Source organism: Crocodylus siamensis, chromosome 5 (assembly GCF_052110815.1).
Source record: "Crocodylus siamensis isolate JL-2025a chromosome 5, ASM5211081v1, whole genome shotgun sequence".
Taxonomy (NCBI): Eukaryota; Metazoa; Chordata; order Crocodylia; family Crocodylidae; genus Crocodylus; species Crocodylus siamensis.
This window is the reverse complement of record NC_143399.1, coordinates 63729025-63753494: the sequence shown is the minus strand read 5'-3', so window position 1 is coordinate 63753494 and position 24470 is coordinate 63729025. Positions and strand designations below refer to the sequence as shown.

Below are 24470 nucleotides of genomic sequence, written 5' to 3'. Positions count from 1 at the left end.
AAAATATGGATAAATCATTTAAACATGAATTCATAATTACAAGAGGGTAGCCTGGATTTCAGGTTTGAATCTGAGATACCAATGTTTCTTTCAGCCTCTGAGAACATCACTTGATCCTTCTTGTTCAGGGGATGCAATTTATTGGTGTTTGGTAATCGAAGATGCTAGCTGAACTTTAGGAGCATAGTTGGGCAGCCTCTAAGTTAAGGCCCTAATAGGTATGCTAGGATGGTTAAATAAGGCACTCAATGCTCATTTTGCTATTGTGCTGCCACTGACAACTTCTTAAATTTCAGAAGGAATACTTCAAGATCATTGTGCATGCCACTTTTTGCAAGTTCACTGTATTGAATGACCTGATAGATTTGAGGTCCCTGTCACTGGGCTCCTCGTGGACTATGGAAAATATATAAATGTTGGGATGTTTGTTTTTTCAAATGAGCTGTTGCCTTTGCCACTGGGCTGTCTGTTGTTATGCAGCTCCCACAATTACTGCTACATGGATTTCATTTAACCAGTTCAGTGAATGCCCCTAGAATCTGTGGCTATAGCCAAACATGCAGCAGCAGACAGCAAGAAGCACTGCATGACTTCTTGGTACCAATCCAAGATCAATTTATTGTATTTGGGATGAAATTCCCATTTCAGGAGGTCTTCAGGAAAATCTGGATGTAACCCAGAATTGATGCTGTCCTGGAATTTGGAGACTGGCCAGTCACTTTATTTCTCCACATAGCCTGTTTAAATATGGAGCTAAAATTACTTCTTGCTCCAGTGTTTTGCCTTGCTTTGACTGAATCAAACAGCCAGAAAAGCAGTTTAGCCGATAGTGGGAATTCCTCCATCTAGTCTCTGGCATGAAGTGTTTGACAGGAAAAACAATGCCATTTTTGAGGTATCTTTTTACCAGACTGCAATCTCTAATGGCTGGAATTATTTGTACAGTTCTTTCAGGCAAATATCACAACTCAGCTTGCCTTATTTTTAGATTATTCTTCTCAAAACAAGTAAAAAAAATGTATTTTCACCTGGAGATGTTTTGACACAAGTGATTACACAGTGGGCGCATCTACATGAGATGTTGACTGTGCAGTTGTTACTGTACACTTATATGCTACTTCTATAAATAAGTATTAAATGACAGCACAGTAATTAGAGTTACTCCTCAGTGGCATCACCGAACAGCTTTTAGGGGATGCTGACAGTAGCATCGCATCATGCTTTGTGCCATATGATGATACTGTGCATTAGTAAAGAGCTACTGTGCAGTCAGCATCTCATGAAGACATGGCCAGTGTGTGGCAGAAATGGATGGACTCCAGAGCCCGAGTGTCTTGGTAACATTTTTTTCCCCTTTGAGCTAATAAAATGCCTGCACTGGAGACCAGAATGTGATTTTGTGAACATTTTTGTCAAAATTTTCCTTACCGTATTTTTGGCAAAGGTCCTTTTTTGGAGAACAAGTGGGAACTGTCATGTGGCAGTCAAAAACCTCTCATTACATTCAGTGAGAAATCCCTCACAGTGCCCACTCTGAGCCCAGCCCCCACTGAGAAGAGCCCCACGCAGCGCCAAAAGAGCCTCAGAGTGGGCACTGGCAGTGCTGGGAGGGTGCTGCAGCTACCCCTAATTTAGGTGCTGCTCCACTCCCAGTGCTGTGGCTTTCAGCAGCTGTCCAGTGCAGCCTCGGCTCTTCCCAGAATGTGGGTGGACACGGGACACGGAGCCAGGCTGTGCCTGGCGGCATGGGGCTAAGAGTGGAGCTGCGGTGAAATTTTGGGTGGCTGCAGCCCCTTCCAGTGCCACTGATGCCCGCTCCAAGCCCAGCCCCCACTGAGAAGAGCCCCACACAGCACCAGCTCTAGCACATCCACCTGTCCCACACAGATCTGGGGTCCACACACAACTCTTCTGCCCTCCCAGGGTGTTGCAAGGAGAAGTGGGAGCTGCCCCCACCATGCGCTGTGCTTCCAACCTGTGCCCCCACCCCTCTGGGCAGCACCTGCCCCTGCCCCCTCCCTTCCTCACCATGGGGGTCATTGATCTGTCCCCCTTCGCCCATTCCCTCCCCCCTGCCCTTCCACCACAAGAGACTTACCACCTGGAGGCAGCTGCATCGGATATCAGGTTGGTATAGGCCATGCCTCCTTAGATTTTGGCTACTGGTATTGGCCCCTAGGATCTCTATTGGTGCACCCCTTGTTCACAGCTTTTCTTTCTTGCCCCACAAGTGGCAAGAATTTATAGATAAGGTCTTCTGTGTAGCTTTTGTATTGGAAGAAGAACCTAGTGATAGGAACAGATATTTTGTGGGGTTTATTTACAAAGATTACAACAGCTGTTTCCCCGAACAGGGTAAGATCCAAAAAAAAGGAATCCCTGGCTCGTTCATCACTTGAAGCCTTCTTTCCAGCCAGTACACTTCCCAAGAAGCAATTTCTTGGCTTCTTTTGAGGCCAGACAAGAAGTACTTCTCTCACTCTGGTAGCTTTCTGTTGATTTATGACTCTTCTGAGTCTCTGGTCATGTCTACATGAGATGCTGACTGCACAGTAGCATCATGATGCTACTGCACAATAGTAATGAGCTCCTGTGCAGTTAGTATCACCTCCAAGCCATTTGGCAACACAACTGTTCGGTAACTCTGGTTACTGTGCAGTCAGTGTCTTGTGTAGACATGGCTAGTAGTTCTAATTAATCCCCAGCTAGGGCATTTATCAGTCCCCAGAAAATATCCTCAGCCAATACAGCCCCAGATTCTCATCATGAATTTCCACTAGTCTGGAGTTCTGGTTTTCCCTTGAACCATCCAATCCCCAGCTTAGTAATAAAATTAAACATCTCTCGATGAGGAGAGACCTTCTTTATTTCATACCGTTCATGTTTTCTCTTGTTTAACACTAAAGATGCTTTATAAAAATTGGTGTTCTTCACAGCTAGGATGGCTTATAGTATTACGGGAATTCTCACAGTGCACATGTAGTGTACTTTGAAAAGCAACGTATATGTAACTCACCTTCTTCATGACTCAAGATTGACATGGTTTACTATTCTCGGTGCTTAACATCTTTATTTCAAACTTTCTTCAACATTCACCAAGTTCTCATTGCGGCCACCAGATGGCCCCAAGGCTCCTGCTAAACTACCTTCCTTGGTATCTCACTTGAATCTAGAGAAATGAACAGGCTGGAACTACAACATAATCCCCCCTCTCTCCCCTTCTTCCCACAAGTAACACCATCATGAACACATTTTGTCATTAGATTATAGGAACAGATTTATGCATTGTTTGTATACGAGAAGAGGATATTGATGATATGTACAGGTACTTTGAATGTTTATTTAAGTATAGTTAACACGATCTGTTTTTTTGAATAGACTATGGTCAACAGTAAAGAAGCCTTGCTTTAACAATGATTTGAAGCCCAGATTTCCAGCCAGTCTGATTCCTATAATGTTCTGCTAGCTTCTTCTCAGAGCCACATTAAAAGTGCTTCTCTACCATTTTCTGGCTTTCCTACTGGATGTGTGACGACTTCTGCATTTCAATAATACCAATTAGTCCCCAGACAGGGCATTTTTCTGTCCTCAGATAATTTCCTGAGCAAACAGGACCCCAGCTTGTCACCATACCCTGCATACTCTCTAGCCTAGGGGCATGTGTAGACAAAGCAACATTTCCCATTTATACCAATACAACTGTGTTTGTGTTTGTATGGCTTGGGATTTCCCACCTCTCCAAGAGTCAATTTAGTGACTTGAACTAACACTATTTGGAGGTGTGTTATTTTGCAGTGCTCCCCAGTTACAACACCACATCTATGGATTTTTTTGTGTAAACAGTCAGAGACTCCACAGACTTCAAAGCAATCTCCTTTGCCATGAGGTGGCACTGTCATGGCCTTTAGCCAGTAGGTGCCGTTGCATGTTTTTTGGGTTTTTTTACCCTCTTTCACTCCTCACCCCATGGGCGACTGGTGCTACCTTAGTCGGGGGGGGGGCATGTGCTCCCCCCTGCAACCAGTCTTGGAGGGGGGGTTCCCATGTGGGTGCTCCTGCAGTCCTACATGCCATCACTGCCTCACCCCTCCCTCCTACCTCACAGCACACAGTGGAGTGGCCACAGGTTAGGGTTGGGTCTGCTCAGCAAATTATTGTTTTTATTTTTATTTTAACAAAAAGAAATAGGGGAGGAAGCCAATATTCCCTTAATTCATTACCCCTTCTTAATTTTTCCAACACCCCCCCGCCTTCACCTGTGCCCCCTGCATCCCCTGTCATGTGCTGCCACTGCAGTGGACATAGCTCCTCATGACAGCTGCAGCATCACCATAATGGTAAGTTTTTTGCAAGTAGTTTGAAACTTTGGAGTGAGTGGTTACATGACTTCCTTCAATATTGCAAACCTTCTGAACTTCCTCCTATTCTATTTCTGAACCATGACCAAAAGTCCAGGGGCAGGATGCTGCCTGCCAGACCCAACACCCAGGGTATGCAGGATCCCAGGTGATATTTAGGTAATATGTCCCACTGACACTGTGTGTGTGTGTGTGCGCGCGCGCGCGCGCGTGCGAGCGCATGCACGCGTGGGGGTAGTCCATTTTTTGACTGTGCCTCAAAACCCCCTCCTCTTCTACTTCTTCCTCTTTTCCTCTCCCTGCAGAAAACATTTGTAGGCAGAACTTGCTGGGGGTGGCAACCAGTAAAAGTAAAAAATGAAGAGACTGAAAGCAAGACCTATATTGTGGAGATTTGCAGTTTTGAGGGGGTTTTTTTAACAAAATGTTTTGTATATATTATATATTGTAAAGGTGCTGGGGAGGAAGATCCCCTTTTCTGACTATAGTGTTTTATTTTTGCTCTCTATATGTGCCATGTTTTCTTTGGGATGGGTGGTTTTTGGAGACTGAGCCTGCCTCAGCATGGGGATGCTGTGCTTATGGGGTTTTATGAAGTCATGGCATTACTGGAAAGAGTTGCAAAGAGTTACAGAGTGGGCTGTTTTCGAAGGGAGATTAAATGCTTGTTAAGTGCTAGGGTGCAGCCAGAATTTCTGATAAGAAAAAAGTCTAAACAACCAACCCATGCCCACCAGTAAGCAGGCAATCTGCAAAACTTCTCCATGCATGGACCTCCCAGGGCCTTTAGCAAGTCTTTAAAGCATTATAATGCATTTCATATGCATGGTCCCCCAAATGTGTGTGTTGGGGCAGAGTGGGAGGGGTTGTGGTTAATGCCTGCTGCTGCAGCTCCAGAGCAGCTTCTTTTTTTCCTGACCCCCTGGCAGTTTTTTCTTTGCAGGCTGTACTGTTATGGGAGGTGCAATGCAAGTATGATTTTTTTTTTCAATCTGTTCTTTGCAATGCAATATTTTCTTTACAAAACCTTTTGGAACTGGCTTTTCAGACCACCCCTGCCCTCCCCCTGGCTGGCTACAACCCGCTCCCCCCTTGGAGAGAACTCATTAGATGTTGGTCAGGATTGATTTGTCCTCAAAGGACATGGAGAAGGTGACAGGGAAATGAGATGCAGCACTCCCAAAGCAGCCCAGGGTAATTTGTTCAGCTACCTATAGGTCTCTGCAGAATATTGAAATAAAGCATCCTTGTGGGAGAAGTTCTTTTCATCCAAATTCAAGACATTTCTCTGCATTGCAAGTCAGAATGCTGGATAATTCCTGCCAGGGGCTCTACACTAGGTACTGGCATCTCCTCATAAGATGGGTCTCAGCTACTGCAGGGAGTCACCCTAGCAAGCAGCTGCTAATCATTGAAGACCATCAAAAAGCACTCTGCTCCCTATAGAGAGGTCAGAAGTGTTATAAAGAAGATGGCTATCCCCAGACATATTACTGAGGTACCTGAAGGGGGGGCCAGCCAATCTGAAATACAGGCCTTGACCAGCTTTGTGTCCAGCCTGGGAAGCTACTGCACTTCTGCCCCTGGCTGGCTGCAAACCGCTACCCCTCTCCCAGGTCCATGCCCTAAAATCAAGCAGAAGCAAGTACAAATCAGAATTTTTTGTTTCTCATCTGTATTTTTTTCACAGATGCAATACAATAGGATAAAACATCAATTCAGAATATGCTCCAAAGGGTAAAGAGTGTGTGTGTGGGCGGGGGGGGGCGGGCAAAGGGACCCCTCAGGTGGAGATGCATGGTCCGAGTCAGCTGGCTGGCTGAGTTGGGCCAAGCTAATAGGAGGGAGGGAGGGAGGCAGGGAATCCTGCACCCCTTCCTGTTTATTGAATATGTCCCATCCCATTAGGGATTAAGTGGGGTGCTACGTTGGTTAGCACTACAGAAGAAAAAGACTTGGGGGTCATCATTGACCACAAGATGAACGTGAGCCTCCAATGCGATGCTGCGGCTAGTAAAGCGACCAAAATGCTGACGTGCATCCATAGATGCTTCTCGAGCAAATCCCGGGACGTCATTCTCCCCTTGTACTCGGCCTTGGTGAGGCCGCAGCTGGAGTACTGCGTCCAGTTTTGGGCTCCACAATTCAAAAAGGATGTGGAGAAGCTTGAGAGAGTCCAGAGGAGAGCCACGCGCATGATCAGAGGTCAGGAAAACAGATCTTACGATGACAGGCTGAAAGCCACGGGACTCTTTAGCCTGGAAAAGTGCAGGCTCAGGGGTGATCTGATGGCCACCTATAAGTTTATCAGGGGTGACCACCAGGATCTGGGGGAACGTCTGTTCACCAGAGCGCCCCAAGGGATGACGAGGTCGAACGGTCACAAACTCCTGCAAGACCGTTTCAGGCTGGACATAAGGAAGAATTTCTTTACTGTCCGAGCCCCCAAGGTCTGGAACAGTCTGCCAGCGGAGGTGGTTCAAGCACCTACATTGAACACCTTCAAGAGTAAATTGGATGCTTATCTTGCTGGGATCCTATGACCCCAGCTGACTTCCTGCCCTTTGGGCAGGGGGCTGGACTCGATGATCTCCCGAGGTCCCTTCCAGCCCTAATGTCTATGAAATCTATGAAATCTATGAAATTAGGAAGACAACTGGATAAAGCAGAGTGGGGTGGGGGGGATTCAGGCATGTTTGCAAAGGGGCTCCTTCAGGTGGAAATGCTAGCTGGCTAAGTTAGGCCATGATAATATCTATTACATAGTAACTGTTAGGGCTGTGCGAAGCTTCGGGTGCTTATTCAGTTTGGAGGAGATATGGCCTGATTCGGTAGCCAAATCTCCAAATCCGAATTGAATCAGGAGACCAGTTAAAAGGTCTGAATCTATCTGCAGCTCTCTGAATCGATTCAGAAAACATTCAGAGAACTGATTTGGGCAGTCCCCACTCACTGCTGCAGGGAACTGTACCCAGACTCCATGCTGGTAAGTAGAGGGTAGGAGAGGGGAGGCTGGAGGAGGGGGGAGGGGACTATGGGGTGGACCTCCACCCAGACCCATCCCCTGCTTGATCCCACAGCCCCCCCTGAGTACCCCTGCCTGCTGTCCCAGCCCCCCCATGGTTGCCCCACACCCCAGCTCCCAGCTTTTTAAGCCCCCACTCACCAGCTGCTACCAGGCAGGGGGGAAATCCCTGATGCCTCCCCACTGCCTCATGCTGCTTGCGGGGCTCTATCACAATCCCCACAACCCCTGCCCGCTCTCCCAGCCCCTCCCCTCATCGCTGCCCCACCCACCACAGCTCCCAGCCCTTAAAAAAAAAAAGCCCATACTCATCAGATGCTGCAGCAGCCTCAGAGCTTCTGGGAGCTCATGGCAAAGCCCCCCATGCAGTGCAGGGCAGTGGGGGAGCAGCAGGGATTGTCCCAGCCTGGCAGGAGCTGGTAAATTGGGACTTCTTTTTTTAAGGGCAGGATGCAGGGAAGGGCAGGGCAGCCATGAGCTGGGGCTGGGAGAGTGGGTAGGGGGTGGGAGGCTCATGGTAGAGCCTCCCATGCAGCAGGGGGCAGCAAGAATTTCTCCTTGCCTGGCAGCAGCTGGTGTGTGGGGGTATTTTTTTTTTTTTTTTAAAGAGCCGGGAGCTGGGAGAGCAGGTGGGGCAGCCATTGAAACTGGGCAAGGGATGGACCCAATTCAGAGATCTGGCCGATTTGGTGGTGGCTGAATCTCTGAATCAGCTTCAGCCGAATCGGTTCAAGACAGTGATTGGAATCACCGAATGGAATCACTGTCCTCCGAATTGGCTGAATTTGAATCCAAAGTGAATACTAGCCATTTTGCACTGGCCTAGTAATTGTGGACACAGGATTGGGACCCAACACCTATACCTTTGTTCCGGGCGAGCACAACCCTCAGACGGACCACAACACCTGCCAGTTGATAATAGGCAAGTTTATTGATACAGAGTAAGAACAAAAAAAGCAACAATATAAACAATCAAACAATTCTATATCTACCAATCCTAGGGCTGTTATCAGAGTCAAAGTACATTTGGTTAAGATGCAGGCTCCACTCTGAGGCGCCTTCTCTTAGGTGTCAGCAGTCTGGAGGTGAGACGCTAAGGCCCACAATCCCCATCCAGTGGGGTGCAAGAGACAGGCTTCTGGCGTGTGCCCTCTGTCCATGGTGCCTTTGGGGACGCTTCCCAGGGAATGGGGACGGGGATGGAGACCCCTTTCAGCGAGTAAAATGGGGAGGGATGGGACAAAGGGAGGGACGGGACAAAGGAGGGCCCATTTGCTAATCTCAAGGCTCTGCTTTTGTATTCTCCTTCCCCCTTGATGACTCCTGTTACACTTCTCAGGTATGATTGCCCTGTATTCTTATGATTATTCCTACAGCGCATAGGAAGAAACAGCAGCTAAGAACACAAGGGTGTTCAGCTTTATGCAAATAGTAGGGAACTTGGGTTTGATTTAATGATGATATCAATTTCTAAGACCTAGAATCACACTATAAACTCAATTTTGGATATAACATTTGCTTTTAATATTAAACTTGTTGAACTGCTCAGTAAGCACAAAGTCACTTTTGGTGGAGTGTATTTCCATATATTTTAATGCTTTTTGAAATAAACAATTATGTGTTTGGTAGCAGTCTTGAAATTCTATTTCTGTTAGTTATTCATGGAGGGAGAGGTTCTTTGTGGCATTAATGCCATTTAGAGATCTTTATACATATTTTTCTATTATTTGTTCTACACCTGGCACATACTTGAGGATAAACAATAACGTGCATCTGGGAGATGAGATTTAGCCTGGGTGAAGGGAATGCATTTTGAAAAGTCTAATTTTTAAAACGGCTTTTGGCTCAGGATTGTGACATATTTCCTTAAGTAAAAAGGCACTAGAATTCAAAAAAGATCTTGATAAATTAGAGAACTGTGCTCCAGCCCAGTGCTGCTTGGTGCAGGAGTCGAGCAGTACAGACATGCCTGCCCTTGGATTTGCATGCTGCAGACTTCTGCTGTTCGTTCTTGTGGGTGTCAGCACCTATCCCATAAACTATTGAGTCCTGAATGGAGGGTAACTTTTGCTTTTGTAAGTGTCCATGCCCTGTGGCTTTTTGGGACTCTACACAACAGTAACGATTCGTTCTAAAGTAGTACTCAGACACCCCAGAAGGGCATGAAGAAAGAAGCAAAGCCTGATAAAATAAGTAAATATTAACAATGTTGACAGGCTGTGTATGTAAGAGGAATCCCTAAATGTCAAGCCAAGGCAAACCAAAACAAAATGTGATTAATCAAAATTCTGAATGTCCGTGTGGTCAGTTACATCCTAATCGATATCTGATAAACACTTTTGCTTATATGATGAGAGTTTTCACTGGACAATCCTTTCTTCCCCTTTTTACAGCCTTTGAAAAGGGAATTGGGGAAAAATGGGAAGTTTTGACACTTGACAGGGTGTTCAGGTGGAATGGGGGTAACCTCCAGATTGGTTCAGCAGAAATCTGAAGGGACAGTGAGAGAAAGTCTGTCTATCTCCGAGTCAAAAGAGAACGAGGAAGGTTTATGCGGCTTTCCATGGAAAACTTTAACCGACTTAGTTTTGGCTAGAGTGCCTGGGAAAAGAAAACCTGTTTGGTTCCAGACTCAGTGCAGCCAACAAGGAAACTTTTTTTCAGTCCTTGACTGTCTGACTGTTGAAGAAGAATCTCTGTGTTTAGGATATTACATTTTTATACTGTAAGAGGGAAGGACGCAGCAGATGCTAAGATGAAAACCATGCTGGGGCATGTGAGTTAACTTTACTGAAGGTGAAACACTGAGTTAAGAAAACCTCTTTTTCCTGGCACTGACAGAAGATTCACTGCACCACAGATAAGTAGTGCTCTTGTTTGTCTCAATACAAGTGTCCCTCAGCTTCAGGTGATGAAAGAAATGTAGTAAAAAAATTAAAAAACCTTGGGCTGCTTTCCTGGTGAAGTTTAACCTATGTTATCTCTGTACCTTGATGTTGACCAACAGTCAGTTGCCACAGCTGTGGCAATAGGAGACACAAGAAGATCTGCCTCACAAAGCAGCTGAGGAGAGGATCAAAAAAGGAGCAGAACTCCATGCGAGCTCTTGCAGGTTCTGGATCAGCAGGATGACATTGCTGAGATATGTGGTCATTCAGATCCTCTGGGCTTACTCTTCCCAGGCAAAAGGTAAGCTATGAAATGTATCAAAATACTCAGTCATTTAGACTAGCCCTTGCTTGGCACAGTGTATTTGACAAAAGTCCTAAGTCCAGCACAATTCTTACATTTTTGAGTCTACCTACATTGAACCATTTACCGTGTGATCACACAGAACGTGCAGGCAAGGTTCTTTGGGTAGGTGTAATAAAACCAGACTACAGAATGTGCATGTGTTTCTAGCAGCAGCACGGGGCATGGGCTGGAAATACAGTAGGGCCCTTATGAGATTTTGCCCCCTCCATGCTTGTAGATGCACACTGGGGAAAATCCCTGCAAAGGAATGGGGTGCATGTCTGCAATGGGGTGCATGTCTGCAAGCAAGGAGGGAGAATGCCTATCGGAGTTTCTTCTTTGTGCTCCTGCAGGCACAAGACAGAGGAATCCCCTGCCAGAGATTCCCTTGTTTCCCAACTTGGGAAGACATGTTTGCAAGCAGACGTTTTTCTCTAATTGCAAACTCCACCTCCGACACAAGTTGTGGCACCCAGGAATGTTTGGCATTCAGCTCCACAGCTGACCACACTCGAGGACAATGTTTCTTTCCAGCCTTCACACCTACCAGTCCTTCAAGGATATTCACCACACTGTTGTTATATTTCCTGAGGGATTTCTGACCATCAAGCATTTATTAAAGGGGCTATCCTATCATGCTAGCATTCTGTTGAAATCATTTCGCGTAAACCAGATCCCGGACAGTAAGCTGCTAGGAACCCTATTGCTCTAATAACTTAGAAAACCTTATCAATTCGAATGAGAATTTGGAAGTAGACACTAGCATGATCAGACCTCGTGCATGCTGAAATGGAAAACCTCAGTTGAGAAAAATGGTTTACAAAGCAGGTTGGCTAACATCTAGTAAAGAGATTAGTATTTGGACCATCTTCTGATTGCTACCCGACCTTTACCATCCTCTCTACTTAGCAGTCTACTCCTCTCCACTCTGCCATTTTCACAGAGTTAATTCCTGTGAAGAGCCTGGATGTGTCATGGTTAGTTTGGTCTAGCTACAAACTGGTAATGCCACTGAGATGGAATAGTTTTTTAATTACAAAAGACACAAGGGCAACCTGCTTGTGGAAGAGAGAATTTTTTAACTGAAAGGTTTGTTTTCTGGTCTCACACTTTGAGTAACCTAACTTCACTGACAAAATCCAACTGGCTGCACATTGAAGAGGGACTGCAATTCCAACAAGCATTGAAGCCTTACTCACAGAGAGTGACCTCCTGGTGTGTGCTCCAGGCTCCTTCCTCCTGCAACCTGTGCCCTTTCCCCTATCCTCTCTACCAACGGCTGCAGGTTTGCTGAGAACAAGACAGAAAGTTTAGGTTTGAGTCTTCTGGAAAACATCTGTATACTACAGAAGCTAACAAATTAGTGTAACAAAACCTGACAGAACAAGCTGGAGTATTTCCTGTGGTGTTAATGTCTTGACTACACCTAGGATCACCCACTCTGTGTGTGTCCTGTTTGTATAGTGCCGGTGTGTGAACAGCCCCCTGAAGTGGATTTTGGTGACATTCTCAGTGGTGAAAAATCAGAATATGTGGAAAGTGACAGAGTGCAGTACCGCTGCTACCCTGGGTACACGCTGGCTGGATCTGAATGGATAACATGTAATGGAGGAAGTTGGACCCAAATGCCAAAATGCCTTGGTAATTAGCAAGTATTTTGCTTGAGGGTGGGTTAGGTTTTTGGGAATCTGTAGACCTCAGTATTTAATCATAGGCAATTGGCTCCATAGCCAAGAATTTGTTAGGCCCATGTGGGATGAAAGTGGTGCCATCCTTCTGATTACTTCTGTGAGCTGCACTGGGGCATTTGATGGAAATATTTGACAAAGAGGAAACTGGGCGATTCTCTAATTTGCCACCACTGGATTTTACAGCACATCCTCCCTAGGGGTACAAAGTTTTCTTCATTTAGAATGATGTTGGCACAACCTTCCTTCCCTGTACCTCGAATTGCTTGTCTCTTCAAATCCCACCTGAAATTCCTCCACTGTACCTTAATGACATGACTTAGGACATCAGACGTTGAGGAATGCCCAATGTCTTCCCTCCCAGGGATGGTGGAAGACAATAGAAATACTACAGTCATTACCTTCTCAAGCTCTGCATGGTATCACTGAGATTCCTTGGTCACTCCCAAGTGTTGAGTTGGCAACAAACTTACTTCTCATCTTACCTATTCACATCTGGTTGTTGCATGAGATACTAGTTTAAATTGTGGTGGGAAAAAATGGATCAGGCTTGTGCATGTCTGGAACTGACTGTTTGATTGGAAATAGCATATTTAAGTTTTTCCTGATTTCATTTAGCTCCATGCACTATCACTAAGCAGCAGCTGGAGGAGAAAAATCTGTTCGTACGCAATAACCGAAGACGTACAGTTATACTTCTGAATGCTCAAACTGTGGAGTTTTCCTGCAGCAAAGGATATCACCTCACTGTTCCTTCTGTCAGGATGTGTGCTGATGGACATATCATTTTCCCACTGTGTATCCCACGTAAGTATGATCAGTCACAAAGATTTTCTCTGGAGTGAAATGATGTAAGAAATTGCCATTTGGAATAGAGTGAAGTGTGAGTTAGAGTGGGGCTCGAAGTAGGCGTAAAATAAAGAACTGGGGGTGACAGTAGACCGGGCAGAAAATGTGAGGAAAGGTGTGCCAAGAAGGTGCTTAGTTTTTCTCTTTGGCTTGAAGATAAAGGTTAAAATAGCAATAATCTCCTTCAGGAAGATGTTCATCCTCTGAGGTCCTGAGCACTGTCCCTGCTGCTGGATACACCAAATATTAAGAATACTCCATACTAAATGTGAACAGGCTTTATCATGAAAATGAATGGGTGTGCCCCTGGTCCCCCTGGTTTAATTTGATAAATGTAATGATTATTGTAAATGACCAACATAAAGTCCTAAATGTACAGATGGTCCTTCTTCCTAAACTGCTATATAAGTAATTACCCTAATCCTTCAGATCTTCTTCTCATGAATAATCCCTGCACACAGAAGCAGTGTTAACAGTCCCACACTCTGCCATAGGGATGTGGCTTCCATAAAGTTTCACCGTGTACTTTCAATGTTTTTTTTTGTTTCTATTGATTTTGTGTAGAAACTGGGAAGAAGTGTGGATGTCCACCTACTATTGATAATGGAGATATAACTACTTTTTCCCAGAAAGAGTATGCGTCTGGGTCCTCCGTGGAATACAAATGCCAACAGTTTTACACATTGGATGGACAAAATACATCTTTCTGTAACAATGGAAATTGGACACAACCACCAGCCTGTGTGGGTAAGATTCCTTCTAGGACCAGAATGGTTTGTTTTCAAGGGAACTTTTGCTAACAAATGGTAGATATGCATAAAGGCACCCACTTGACTCTTCCTGGGTTCAAAATATTACTAAAAAAAGCAGTAACACAGAGTGATTTGATTATTAAAAATCTGACTATTTTACATTCTTTTGACGGAAGAAGTTATTAAGATTTTTAAAAAAGGAGTAGGTTTGTTTGTGTATAACCAGAACTCTAAGTGATAACCATAAAGAGTTTGAAGGACTATATAATCTTGCTTTTAACCCATTTAACAATAGTGCTGTAGGGGTTTTAGCAATTGCTAGGGGCCATCTGTTTCCAGACCACTTTCAGCAGTGCAATACAAGACTGTATAAAACTTGATTTTTCCTAGAATGGCAATGCCCAGATTCCTAACCAGGCACTTTGTCTATGGACAACTGCAAAAGGAATTTGTAGTTGTTGGAAAAAAAAACAGGTGATATATTGTTCAGCATTTGCTCTTGTCGTACAGGATGTCCATGTACCTCTGTACCTTCTCACTTAGGCTCTTGAAACGGAGACCTAACAGGTATATAGAGGTTTGCTTGGAAGTGAAGTAGAATGCAACTGGTACAGGGCTCAGGGTCTGTTCAGATTCTTTTGATGCACCCATCATTGTGATTCTCGAATATCTAGGATGCAAAACAGCACCACAGACACAAAGAATATGTATAACCTCAGACCAGGCTTAAATATTTCATGCCCTGTAATAGTTTTATTTTAAATTTTTTCTCATCCCTCATTTTTGTTTAACATCTCCTAATAGATCTTTTCTTTCCTCTATTCTATGACTGCACCATCTGAATTTGAATGGAAGGAGGAATGCAATAATATGTAACGTGACATCTTCTCATTATGCTGCATGTGCTCTCTGAGCTTATTAGAAAATGCACATCAGACATTCCTGTTTTTCCTCATTCTAGGGCCGTGTGTTGTCAGTGTGACAAAAATGGAAAGCCACGACATAGAGCTGAGTGAGAAGTCAAAAGGAAAACAATACATCCCCCATGGTGATTTTGTTCAGTTTAAGTGCAAACGGGGGTATGCACCTCCTGCCCTGTTGTCTACTTCTGATTTTACTGTTCGGTGCTATTCAGGCAATATTTCTTATCCCCAGTGCCATAAAGGTAAGGATTCCTTTCTTGAAGTATTGTTGTTTGGTGACTTTCTGAACTGGTAGGATGGACTAAACTTTCCCTAGGCTTGAAAATTAAGGAAAAGGCATGTCAAAAAGCCATGTTAACATTGGGTAGGGAAATCTCCTTGTATTTTTTGAGATGGCTTCAGATTTTTTTTTCACAGAGAGTGCATCTACACGAGATGTGTTAATGCTCATTAGCCTAATTCAGTATTCATTATGGGCATGCATCTACATGTGCATAACCTTAATATGCATTAACACTGGCAAATTTAAGTTAATCACACCAAATTTTATACCTACAAATGCAGTTAGTTAAAACACTTTAACACACGGTTAGACGTGACCCAGCATTAACTTTAGTGCCAGGTCTGCCTAGCCACTATGGGACTGTCCTCAGCCCAGCCCCAGGGCTCTATTCTGGGTGTCTCTCCTGCCCCAGCCTGGGCTGCTCTGTGGCAACCCCTGCCTTTGGGTTATATAAGCTGGCAACCATGTCCCACACTGCCTGATCCCCATCCAGGGCCCTGCATGGCTCCTGGGTCCCACTCACTGCCCTACAGCAGGTCCCTGCCTGGCCCTGGGAGGAGCTCCTCTGGTGCTTCCTGTCCACATAAGCCCCTTGACCTGGCCCTCCCCCAAGGTCCCCCGACATGCACTTGGGCCCAGCCCTGCCGCTTGCCCTGAGGCCATGAGGCTGAAAACCCAGATGAGGCAGGCACAGCATCACAGGGGGATGCTGGCCCTGGACTCAAAAAGGCAAAGGGGGAGCCACTTGCAACTGAGTACATGCCCACCACACACAGGGGAATGACCTGAGGCTGCGGTGCTGGGCACATATTCCTGGGCTCTGCCCCCTAGGCCCTTCCACCCCATGCCTCCCCATTCTAGGACAGACAAACTGAAACTTTCTTAAATAGTCACTTTGGGAAGAGGGGTTTTTATTAGTGGTGGGTGAGGAAGGGTGGGGGATGGACTCTTTGTGTTGGGGAGGAAGCACTATGTGTTGAGGGGGAAATGATCAGGGGAGGGGTTGTGACGATAATAAAGCTTTTTTCTTTTGACCGTTTGCATATCCTGAGCATGGTGCTCAGGGTGGGCAGGGGGTAAGAGATGTGTGGGTGGTGGGGCAGGTGGTCTAAAGGAGGGAGTGCTTCATGAGGTGGTCCACCAGGGCCTCTCTCTGTCATCTTGAGAGGGGCCATGAGGGACCACCAGTGGCCTTGAAGGCAGCCAAAAGTGCACTTGACAAGGGCACAGGTTCTCCCAAGGCACTGGCTAAAATGGGCTTGGTGGGGGTCCTGGTGTCTGCTGTGGGGCTTCATGAGCCACAGGAGTAGTGGGTAAGCTGGGTCCCCGATGAGGAGGGCTGGGATGACAACAGAGTCCAGCTGCATATCTTCCACTCCTGGCTCAAAGCTCCCACTCTCTCTGAGCACACCCAATCCAGAGTTCTGGAAAACATGCATGTTGTGTGCTGCCCACCCAGGTGGCACTGTTAGTTTCATAGTCAGTAGGGTCGGAAGGGACCTGAGCAGATCATCGAGCCCAACCCCCTGCCATGGCAGGAAAGAGTACTGGGGTCAAATGACCCCAGCAAGGTAATTGTCTAGCCTTGTCTTAAAGACCCCCACAGGGTAGGAGCCAGCACCACTTTGCTTGGAAGTTTGTTCCAGATCCTAGCCACCCTGACCGTGAAGTAGCGCCTCCTGATGTCTAATCTAAATTTACCCTCTGCCAGCTTGTGACCGTTACTTGTAGTCACTCCTGGTGGTGCTCGGGGGAACAGGGACTCCCCCAGTGCCTGCTGGTCCCCTCTGACTGGTTTGTAACAGGCCACTAGATCCTCCCTCAGCCTTCTCTTGTGAGGTTCAAGTCCCCTAGCCTCTCCTTGTAGGGCCTGCTCTGCTGCCCCCTGATCATGCGAGTGGACCCTCTCCATGTTGTTCACATCCCTCTTGAAGTGAAGTGCCCAGAACTGGATGCAGTACTCCAGCTGCAGCCTGACCAGTGCCGCAAAGAGGGGGAGTATCACCTCCTTGGACCTGCTTGAGATGCATCTGTGGGTGTATGACAAGGTGCAGTTGGCCTTCCTGACTGATCCCCACACTGCTGGCCCATGTTCATCTTGGCATCAGTGATGACTCCAAGATCCTTTTCTGCCTCTTTAATGACGAGAAGGGAGTTTCCCAGCCTGTAGGTATGGTGCTGGTTCTTCCTCCCCAGGTGCAACACCTTGCACTTGTCAGTGTTGAATCCCATCCTATTCTCATCCACCCACCCTGTAACCTGTCTAGGTCCGATTGTAACCTATTCCTTCCTTCTAGCATGCCCACATCCCCCCATATCGTAGTGTCATCAGCAAATTTAACAGGGTGCTTTTTACCCCCTTCTCCAACATCACTGATGAAGATGTTGAAGAGTGCAGGTCCGAGGACCGAGCCCTGGGGGACCCCACTGCCCACATCCCTCCAGGTCGAAAATGATCCATCCACTACCACTCTCTGGGTGCAGCCCTCCAGCCAGTTGGTGACCCAATTGACTGTGTGGGTGTCAACAGCGCCCCAGTTTCTTAATGTGAACAGGGTGAGAGACAGTGTCGAAGGCCTTCCGAAAGTCCAGGGAGACTATGTCCACTGCTACCCCTGCATCTAAGGATTTGGTGACCTGGTCATAGAAGGCCACCAGGTTGGTTTGACAGGGCCTGCCTCTAATGAACCTGTGTTGGTTGCCCCTAAGCATAATATCCCCTGCTGGCCCCTTGTGGACATGTGCCAGGATAATTGTCTCAAAAAGCTTCCCCAGGATCGAGGTAAGACTAACTGGTCTACAGTTTTCTGGGTCCTCCTTCCTCCCTTTTTTGAAGATGGGAACCACGTTAGCCCTCTTCCAGTCCTCTGCCACCACACCAGAGCACCACAAGTGCTCGTAAAGCTGTGCCAGGGGTCGCGCAATGAACTCAGCTAATTCCCTCAGCACTCTGGGGTGGAGATCGTCCAGACAAGCTGATTTAAATATATCCAGTCCCTCCAGAAGTTCCCTGATTAGATCCTCACTGACCCTTGGCCTACGTGCACCTCCCCTGGGGCCTGACGGGGGCACAGTGAGGGGGCTGATCTAGTCCCTGCTCAGGAAAATGGAGGCAAAGAAATTGTTAAATAGGTTAGCTTTGGTGTCTGGTGTGATGACCAAATTTCCTAGCATGTCTTGCAGGCGCCCCATGTTACCCGGTACCTTCTTTTTGCCCCCTATGTATTAAAAAATGACTTCTTGTTGTCCTTGATCTGGGTAGTTAGTCCCAGTTGAATCTCCTCCTTGGCCTTCCTGACTGCCCCCCCCTGCATCCCTGAGCAACCACAGTATAATCCTCCCTGGTGATGGCCTCTCCCTTCCATTGGGTGTGCGCCTCCCTTTTAGCTAGGAGACATTCCCGGATGCTTTTGGTGAGCCGTGGGGGCTTATGTGCCCTTCTGCTCCCTTTGATCCCTGTTGGGATTACCTCCTTTTGGGCTTGGAGGATCATCTCCTTAAGGAGCAACCACTCTTCTTGGACATCTGGCTCCCCTCCCCTCCAGGACCTCAGTGCCTCCCTGACTATTCTCCTTAGCTCATTGAAGTCTGCTCTCCTGAAATCTAGGGCTGCTGCCTTGCTGCAGGCCTTTGCCACTTTGTGCTGCATGGTGAATTCCAGCAGGCGATGATCACTGTTGCCCAGGTGGTCGAGCACCTGCAGCCCCCTCACCTGCAGCCCCCTCACCAGGCTGGAACTCCCTGTCATGGTAGGGCTCAAGGAATTTGGGACTAACTTGAGTCCCAAGTCTCTGATTTTGTAGACACCTGTCACAAATTGCTTAATGCACATTAAATTTGTTTGCATCTAAGTGTACATGTAGACATGCCTGAACTAAAATAATTTATAATCTCATTATAGTTTTAAGCATTAACCCTCTGCTACCTTATTTGTCAAATTGGAAGAAAAGCTGCTTCCTTTGGATAGAATTAGCTTGTATATGTTTAATTTAGACATGTTTAAGACTACAAAAGCTTCTTTTTTCAACCAGGTAACCATATGTGGGATTTTCTTCAGTCCATCTATCCATAGGACCCTATCCAAAACCCAAAGTTTATTGAAATCTGCTTCTTTGAAATCTAGGGTCCTTACTTGATTAGTCTCATGCTCTCCATTCCTCAGACTTTCTTTGACTCCTTTTCCAGTTTCCTATCACCATTATTGTCACAAACATTCTTCCTTAGAGGACCACTGAGTAGTGTCATCCCCTCTACAAAGCAGTAAGTAAGCTGTCCTTTACAGCTTACTAATAACAGGCTTGAAACATTTTGTTTTGCTGGGCTTTTTTTCCAGGAGGTATCAGGGAAATTAAAATCCGCACTAATATTACCTCAGATGTTTTAACTATTCTGTTCAACTGCTTCAAGAAAAGGAAAAATACAAGAGATAGTTTACTGTTACTGTTAATGGAGTAAGCATGGCCTTTTCCTTTACTTAAGCCTTATGTTTCACAAGCTTATTTAGGGCAGGAAGCAGTGATACCATAACTTTCAGTTTAAGCTATTATTACCTTGCAAGACTATTAACTGAAAGATTGCTCTTGACAATAGAAAGCAGGTAAACAAGTGTCATCCAGGGTGTTTCACGGACCTGTGTTCTTCAGTACATTATGATATATGATTGGGTAAAAAGAGTAAATAATGAGGTGGCAAAGATATCAGATGATTATTCCAAACTTGGAAATTTTACTGTGTACCTCCATGTCTAGGTCATTGATGAACATGTTGAACAATATAGTGCCCAGCACAGATCCCTGTGGACTCCCCCTTTTGACCTCCCTCCACCCTCAAGAATGATCATTTAGCCCTATCTCTTGCTTGCGTCTCATCTCTTAACCACCTCTCAATCCACAAAATAACCTTTCCTCCAATCCTACAGCAGTGTGGTTTATTTTAAAAGCCTTTGTTGAGAGACCTTGTCAAATGCTTTTTGAAAGTCTGATTGTATTCTTTATTATAGACTTTACCAACAAGCCAAGGATGAAAATGAGATTCTCTTGTCTGTAGTTCTTAGGGTCACCTCTGGAGCTCTTTTTGAAGGTGGGCATTATATTGGCAACCCTCCAGGTCTCTGGCACAGAGGCCATTTATAACGATAGGTTACATACTATTCCCAGCACTTCCGCAATTTCATCTTTGAGTTCCTTCAGAACTCTTGGGTGAATGTCATCCAGTCCTAGTGACCTGTTAGCATTAATTTTTTGGATTTTTTTTCTAAAACTTGCTCTGTTATCACTTCAGTGTGGTTCAGCTCTTCAGACCCATCTACCTGAGAGGATTTTCACTTGGAAATTTCACCAGTATCTTCCGTGTTCAACACTGATGTAAAGAAATTATTTAGCTTCTCTACGCTGGCAACATCATCCCTGAATGCACCTTTTACACCTTGGTTATCTAGTGGTCCCACTCATTCTGTATCTGGCTTCCTGCTTCTGACTTATTTAAAAGTTTTTATTATTAATTTAAGCATCTTTTACCAGGTGCTCCTCAAATTCTTTTTTTGGCCCACCCTATTTCACCTCTACACTTGACCCACCAGAGTTTGTGAGCTTTCCTGTTTGTTTCACATGTGCACGCCTTCCATTTTCTGAAGAATGCCTTTCTGCCTTAGCTTTGTCATTAAATTATGCAGAAGTTTTATTGGTCCATTTGGTACCCTTTTTGATTTGTGGTTTACACTTTTCCTGAGCCTGAAATATGGTATTTTTAAAAAGCTGGCCAGCTGTCTGCAGGCTTTTTCCGTTTTGACTGCTCCTTTAAACTTCTTTCTAAATAACTTCTTCATTTTTGTAAGTGCTAAGATGAATTGTAGAATGCAGTCACTTTTCACATCCAGACATTTTATTTCCACACCTCACCCAGATGAGGTGTTATCCCCGTCTGTGTGGAGAAAGTTGAAGTCTCCCATTATTATTATTTATAACATTTTAGCAGCTTTTCTAATCTCCTTCACCTTCCTAACCAGGTGGTCAGTAGTGTAAGCCTAGTATTACATTCTTTTCATTCAAGTATGGAATTTGCACCCAGAGGGATTGTACACTATGTTTCCTTTCAGGTGACATTTTTATGCTGTTACTTTATATACTCTCCTTAACATGAAGTGCCACTCCTCCACCTGCACATCCTACTCTGTCATTCCTGTATAATGAGTATTCTGCTAGAACAGGATCCTATTGATTATTGTTCTCTACCAAGTGTCGGGGACTCCTATTTTGTCAAAATTACCATTTAATACAGGCATTCTAGTTCACCCATCTTATTTTTTAGGCCTCCAATATTGTGTAGAAGAAATTATATATTTTGTCCCTGCTGAGCTGCTTATTGCTGCTCATGCTATTTGTTTGCAATCCTAGAAGTTCTGGCTTATCTTCACTGTGGGAGGGGGTTTGGCGTCTGCCCCCTTTTCCTCAGTACTCACCTGCCACGACTAACAGGACAGAACAAATGAAAAAATGTTATTCCCTGAGGAGTGAGTTGAGATAAGGCAGACCACCCAGATAGCGGCTTTAACAGTAGACGTCTTTATTCTTTAGAAACAAAAACTATCTCTTTGCCTAATTGTCTGATTAGCAGGAGGCCATGTCTTCTTCACTTGATTTAATGAGCAGCTCTCAGCTGTTTAAGCCGGAGCTGGCAGGTGTGCCGGTTACATCAAATTACACAGGGCTCCTGCCCTGCAGTTTGTCCCAGAGGCTCTGTCCCTCTGGCGATGCTGATTACTTCCCCAGGCACAACCATTTGTGCCTTTCTTCTGGGGCCTGAATGACCAGACTGCTGGCTCGCTCCACCCTGGAAGGAACTGTGATGATCCTGGGACACTAATAGCACGTTGTTGCTTAAATCCTCCCTCGCCGATTTCAGCCGGAAGTCTGAAGGTCGCTGCTCCCGATTTCCCTGAGCCCTGGTCAGCTGCCGCTTGTCTGAGAGGTAAGCGTCACTTCTACCTTCTCTCACTCTCTTCAGTGAAGAGTCATTGGCGTGCTCTTCTGCTCTCAACACCAATTGCTGCTCCGCTTTTCAGATCTTCTCATGCCCAGCAGGCAATTTCTGTTCCTGCTCTTCCACCTTTTATGCCCGGTGGTTGCAATTATCCCCTTACCTGTTCCCGGTATGGATTTCATAGATTCATAGACATCAGGGCTGGAAGGGACCTTGGAAGATCATCGTGTCCAGCCCCCCGCCCAAAAGGCAGAAAGTCAGCTAGGGCCATAGGATCCCAGCAAGAGAAGCATCCAATTTGCTCTTGAAGGTGTTCAATGTAGGTGCTTGAACCACCTCCGGCGGCAGGCTGTTCCAGACCTTGGGAGCTCGGACAGTAAAGAAATTCTTCCTTATGTCCAGCCTGAAATGGTCTCACAGTAGTTTATGACTGTTCGACCTCGTCATCCCTTGGGGCGCTCTGGTGAACAAACGTTCCCCCACATCCTGGTGGTCACCCCTGATAAACTTATAGGTGGCCATCAGATCACCCCTGAGCCTGCGCTTTTCCAGGCTAAAGAGCCCCATGGCTCTCAGCCTGTCACTGTAAGGTCTGTTTTCCTGGCCTCCACTTGTGCCTTAGTTTCACTCATGGTTTCCCCCTTAGTAACAGGGGCTTGCCTAAAGCCCCCTGTTACACTCCCTATTATCTACAATATACTTCTTATTGCCATTTTATCCTCTTCAAGTAACTACCTACCCTCCTGCATACTTCTGCTCAGTACTAAATATAAAGTAGCTTATTCTACTGTTATTGAAAAGTTACCTCACACTTACCAGGGAATGAGCATGCGACCAGTTGCAAAGAAGTAGATGACACATTTTACAACCAACATATTTTAAACCACATTATCAAATGGGATGGCTACAAGTTAATTTTTATTAATTTGTCTCCTTAAAGCTATTATGCTTATATGATAAATATTCTTCAATAGAATAAATTCACAAGACTCCATAATACATTGTAATGTTACTTAGGAGAAGAAGAGAAAACACTATTTATTTTTGTTAGTGTCGAGGAGTTGACAGTAGAGGAACTTAGGCCTGTAACTCCATCATTTAGGCATGAGAGGGATCTTCAAAACCCCGTATTAACTCTGACCTCACCCTATAGATGCCTTATGGAATCCTATTGAAGGACCTTATTTAGTAGGAGTTATCAAGGCAACAAAGGATGAGATGTTTCAAGTAATCCCAACAGCTCCATGTGCAGGGGATTTATTGGTATGAAGGGCTGGAAAACTGTAGGGTAACCTTCAAGTCCCAGTTCCAATGAATGATTAATTACTATAACTTCAACAGGCAGGACTGAGAGAAACCCAACTCAATATCTCCAGTAGCTGGTAGTTAGTGCCCTCTTCTGAGATGCTGGAAACCTATCTTCTGATCTCTGCCTCAAATATAATTAAGTGAATTCTTGAAAACAAGTTCCCTATCTATCTGGAAAGCACTGTAACCTCCTATCAATAACAGTAGTATGGAGGGCTATTTGGTTACTCTTAAAAATGGACTGAGGTGTCATGGGTATTAGGGTTTGTGAAATTTAGCTGAAGGCTTCATTTTGAAGCTGTTTTGACCACAAAACAGTGAAATCAAAATGAAACAAAAGCCCTCAAAACAGGTTTGAAATGAAACGAAGGCCCTTGAAATGTTTCAAAAGTTTCGAAACATTTTGAGTTTCAGAGCTGGGCTTACTTGGCCTCAGCACCATTCCCAGCCAGCAGTGGCAGCTTGCTGTCATCCCTCATGCAGATCCAGGGGCTGCACCCCCTGGGAGGAATCTGGTACCACCCTGCAGCCCTACCGAGGGTGTGGGCCCCCAGATTGGTGTGCCAGATGACAGGAGGCTGCTGCTGCTGCTGCTGCTGCCTGGGACAGGCACTGGGCGCAGCCTGTGCCCAGTGCTGGGAAGACTGCTGCTGCCACTGGCCTGAGGCAGCAGCAGCAGCAGCAGCCTTCTGTCATCTGGTATGCAGATCGGGGGCCCACAACCCTGGGAGTAGTCCAGCAGAGCCCCGCAGTGACATGAGGTTTTTTTTTGTCAGCACCCTCTGACACAGTGAAACAGAAGTTGAAACAAAATGGTGCTGTCTCGCACAGCCCTAATGGCTATGGTGTTTCAGGTTACCTTTAAACCATCCAAAAGGTACTCAGTACAGGAGCATTCATTTCTTTAAGGGTGTTAACCATGCTATAAATCCTCTCAATATTTTAAAGATATGCCAGTTCAAGTGAAGGTTCTCTGATTTGTTTTGTACAAGTCATTCCAGGGTATTGTTAGCTCCAGGGAGATCAAATGCTCTATTTTCTTTTCTTTACACGGCTTTGCTCCATTGGTAAA

General features: G+C 45.6%; 1 protein-coding gene across 1 annotated transcript in view; it reads left to right on the top strand.

The window, feature by feature from the left end:
* The window catches only part of LOC149864170 (complement factor H-like), a 99100-nt gene that overhangs the window by 38611 nt on the left and 36019 nt on the right, over positions 1–24470 (top strand). Inside the window, exons 13-17 of the mRNA XM_090049759.1 lie at positions 10416–10572; positions 12082–12258; positions 12924–13112; positions 13719–13901; positions 14868–15071. Of these exons, the coding sequence (XP_089905885.1) occupies positions 10416–10572; positions 12082–12258; positions 12924–13112; positions 13719–13901; positions 14868–15071 (910 nt within the window). The remainder of the gene's footprint in view (positions 1–10415; positions 10573–12081; positions 12259–12923; positions 13113–13718; positions 13902–14867; positions 15072–24470) is intronic.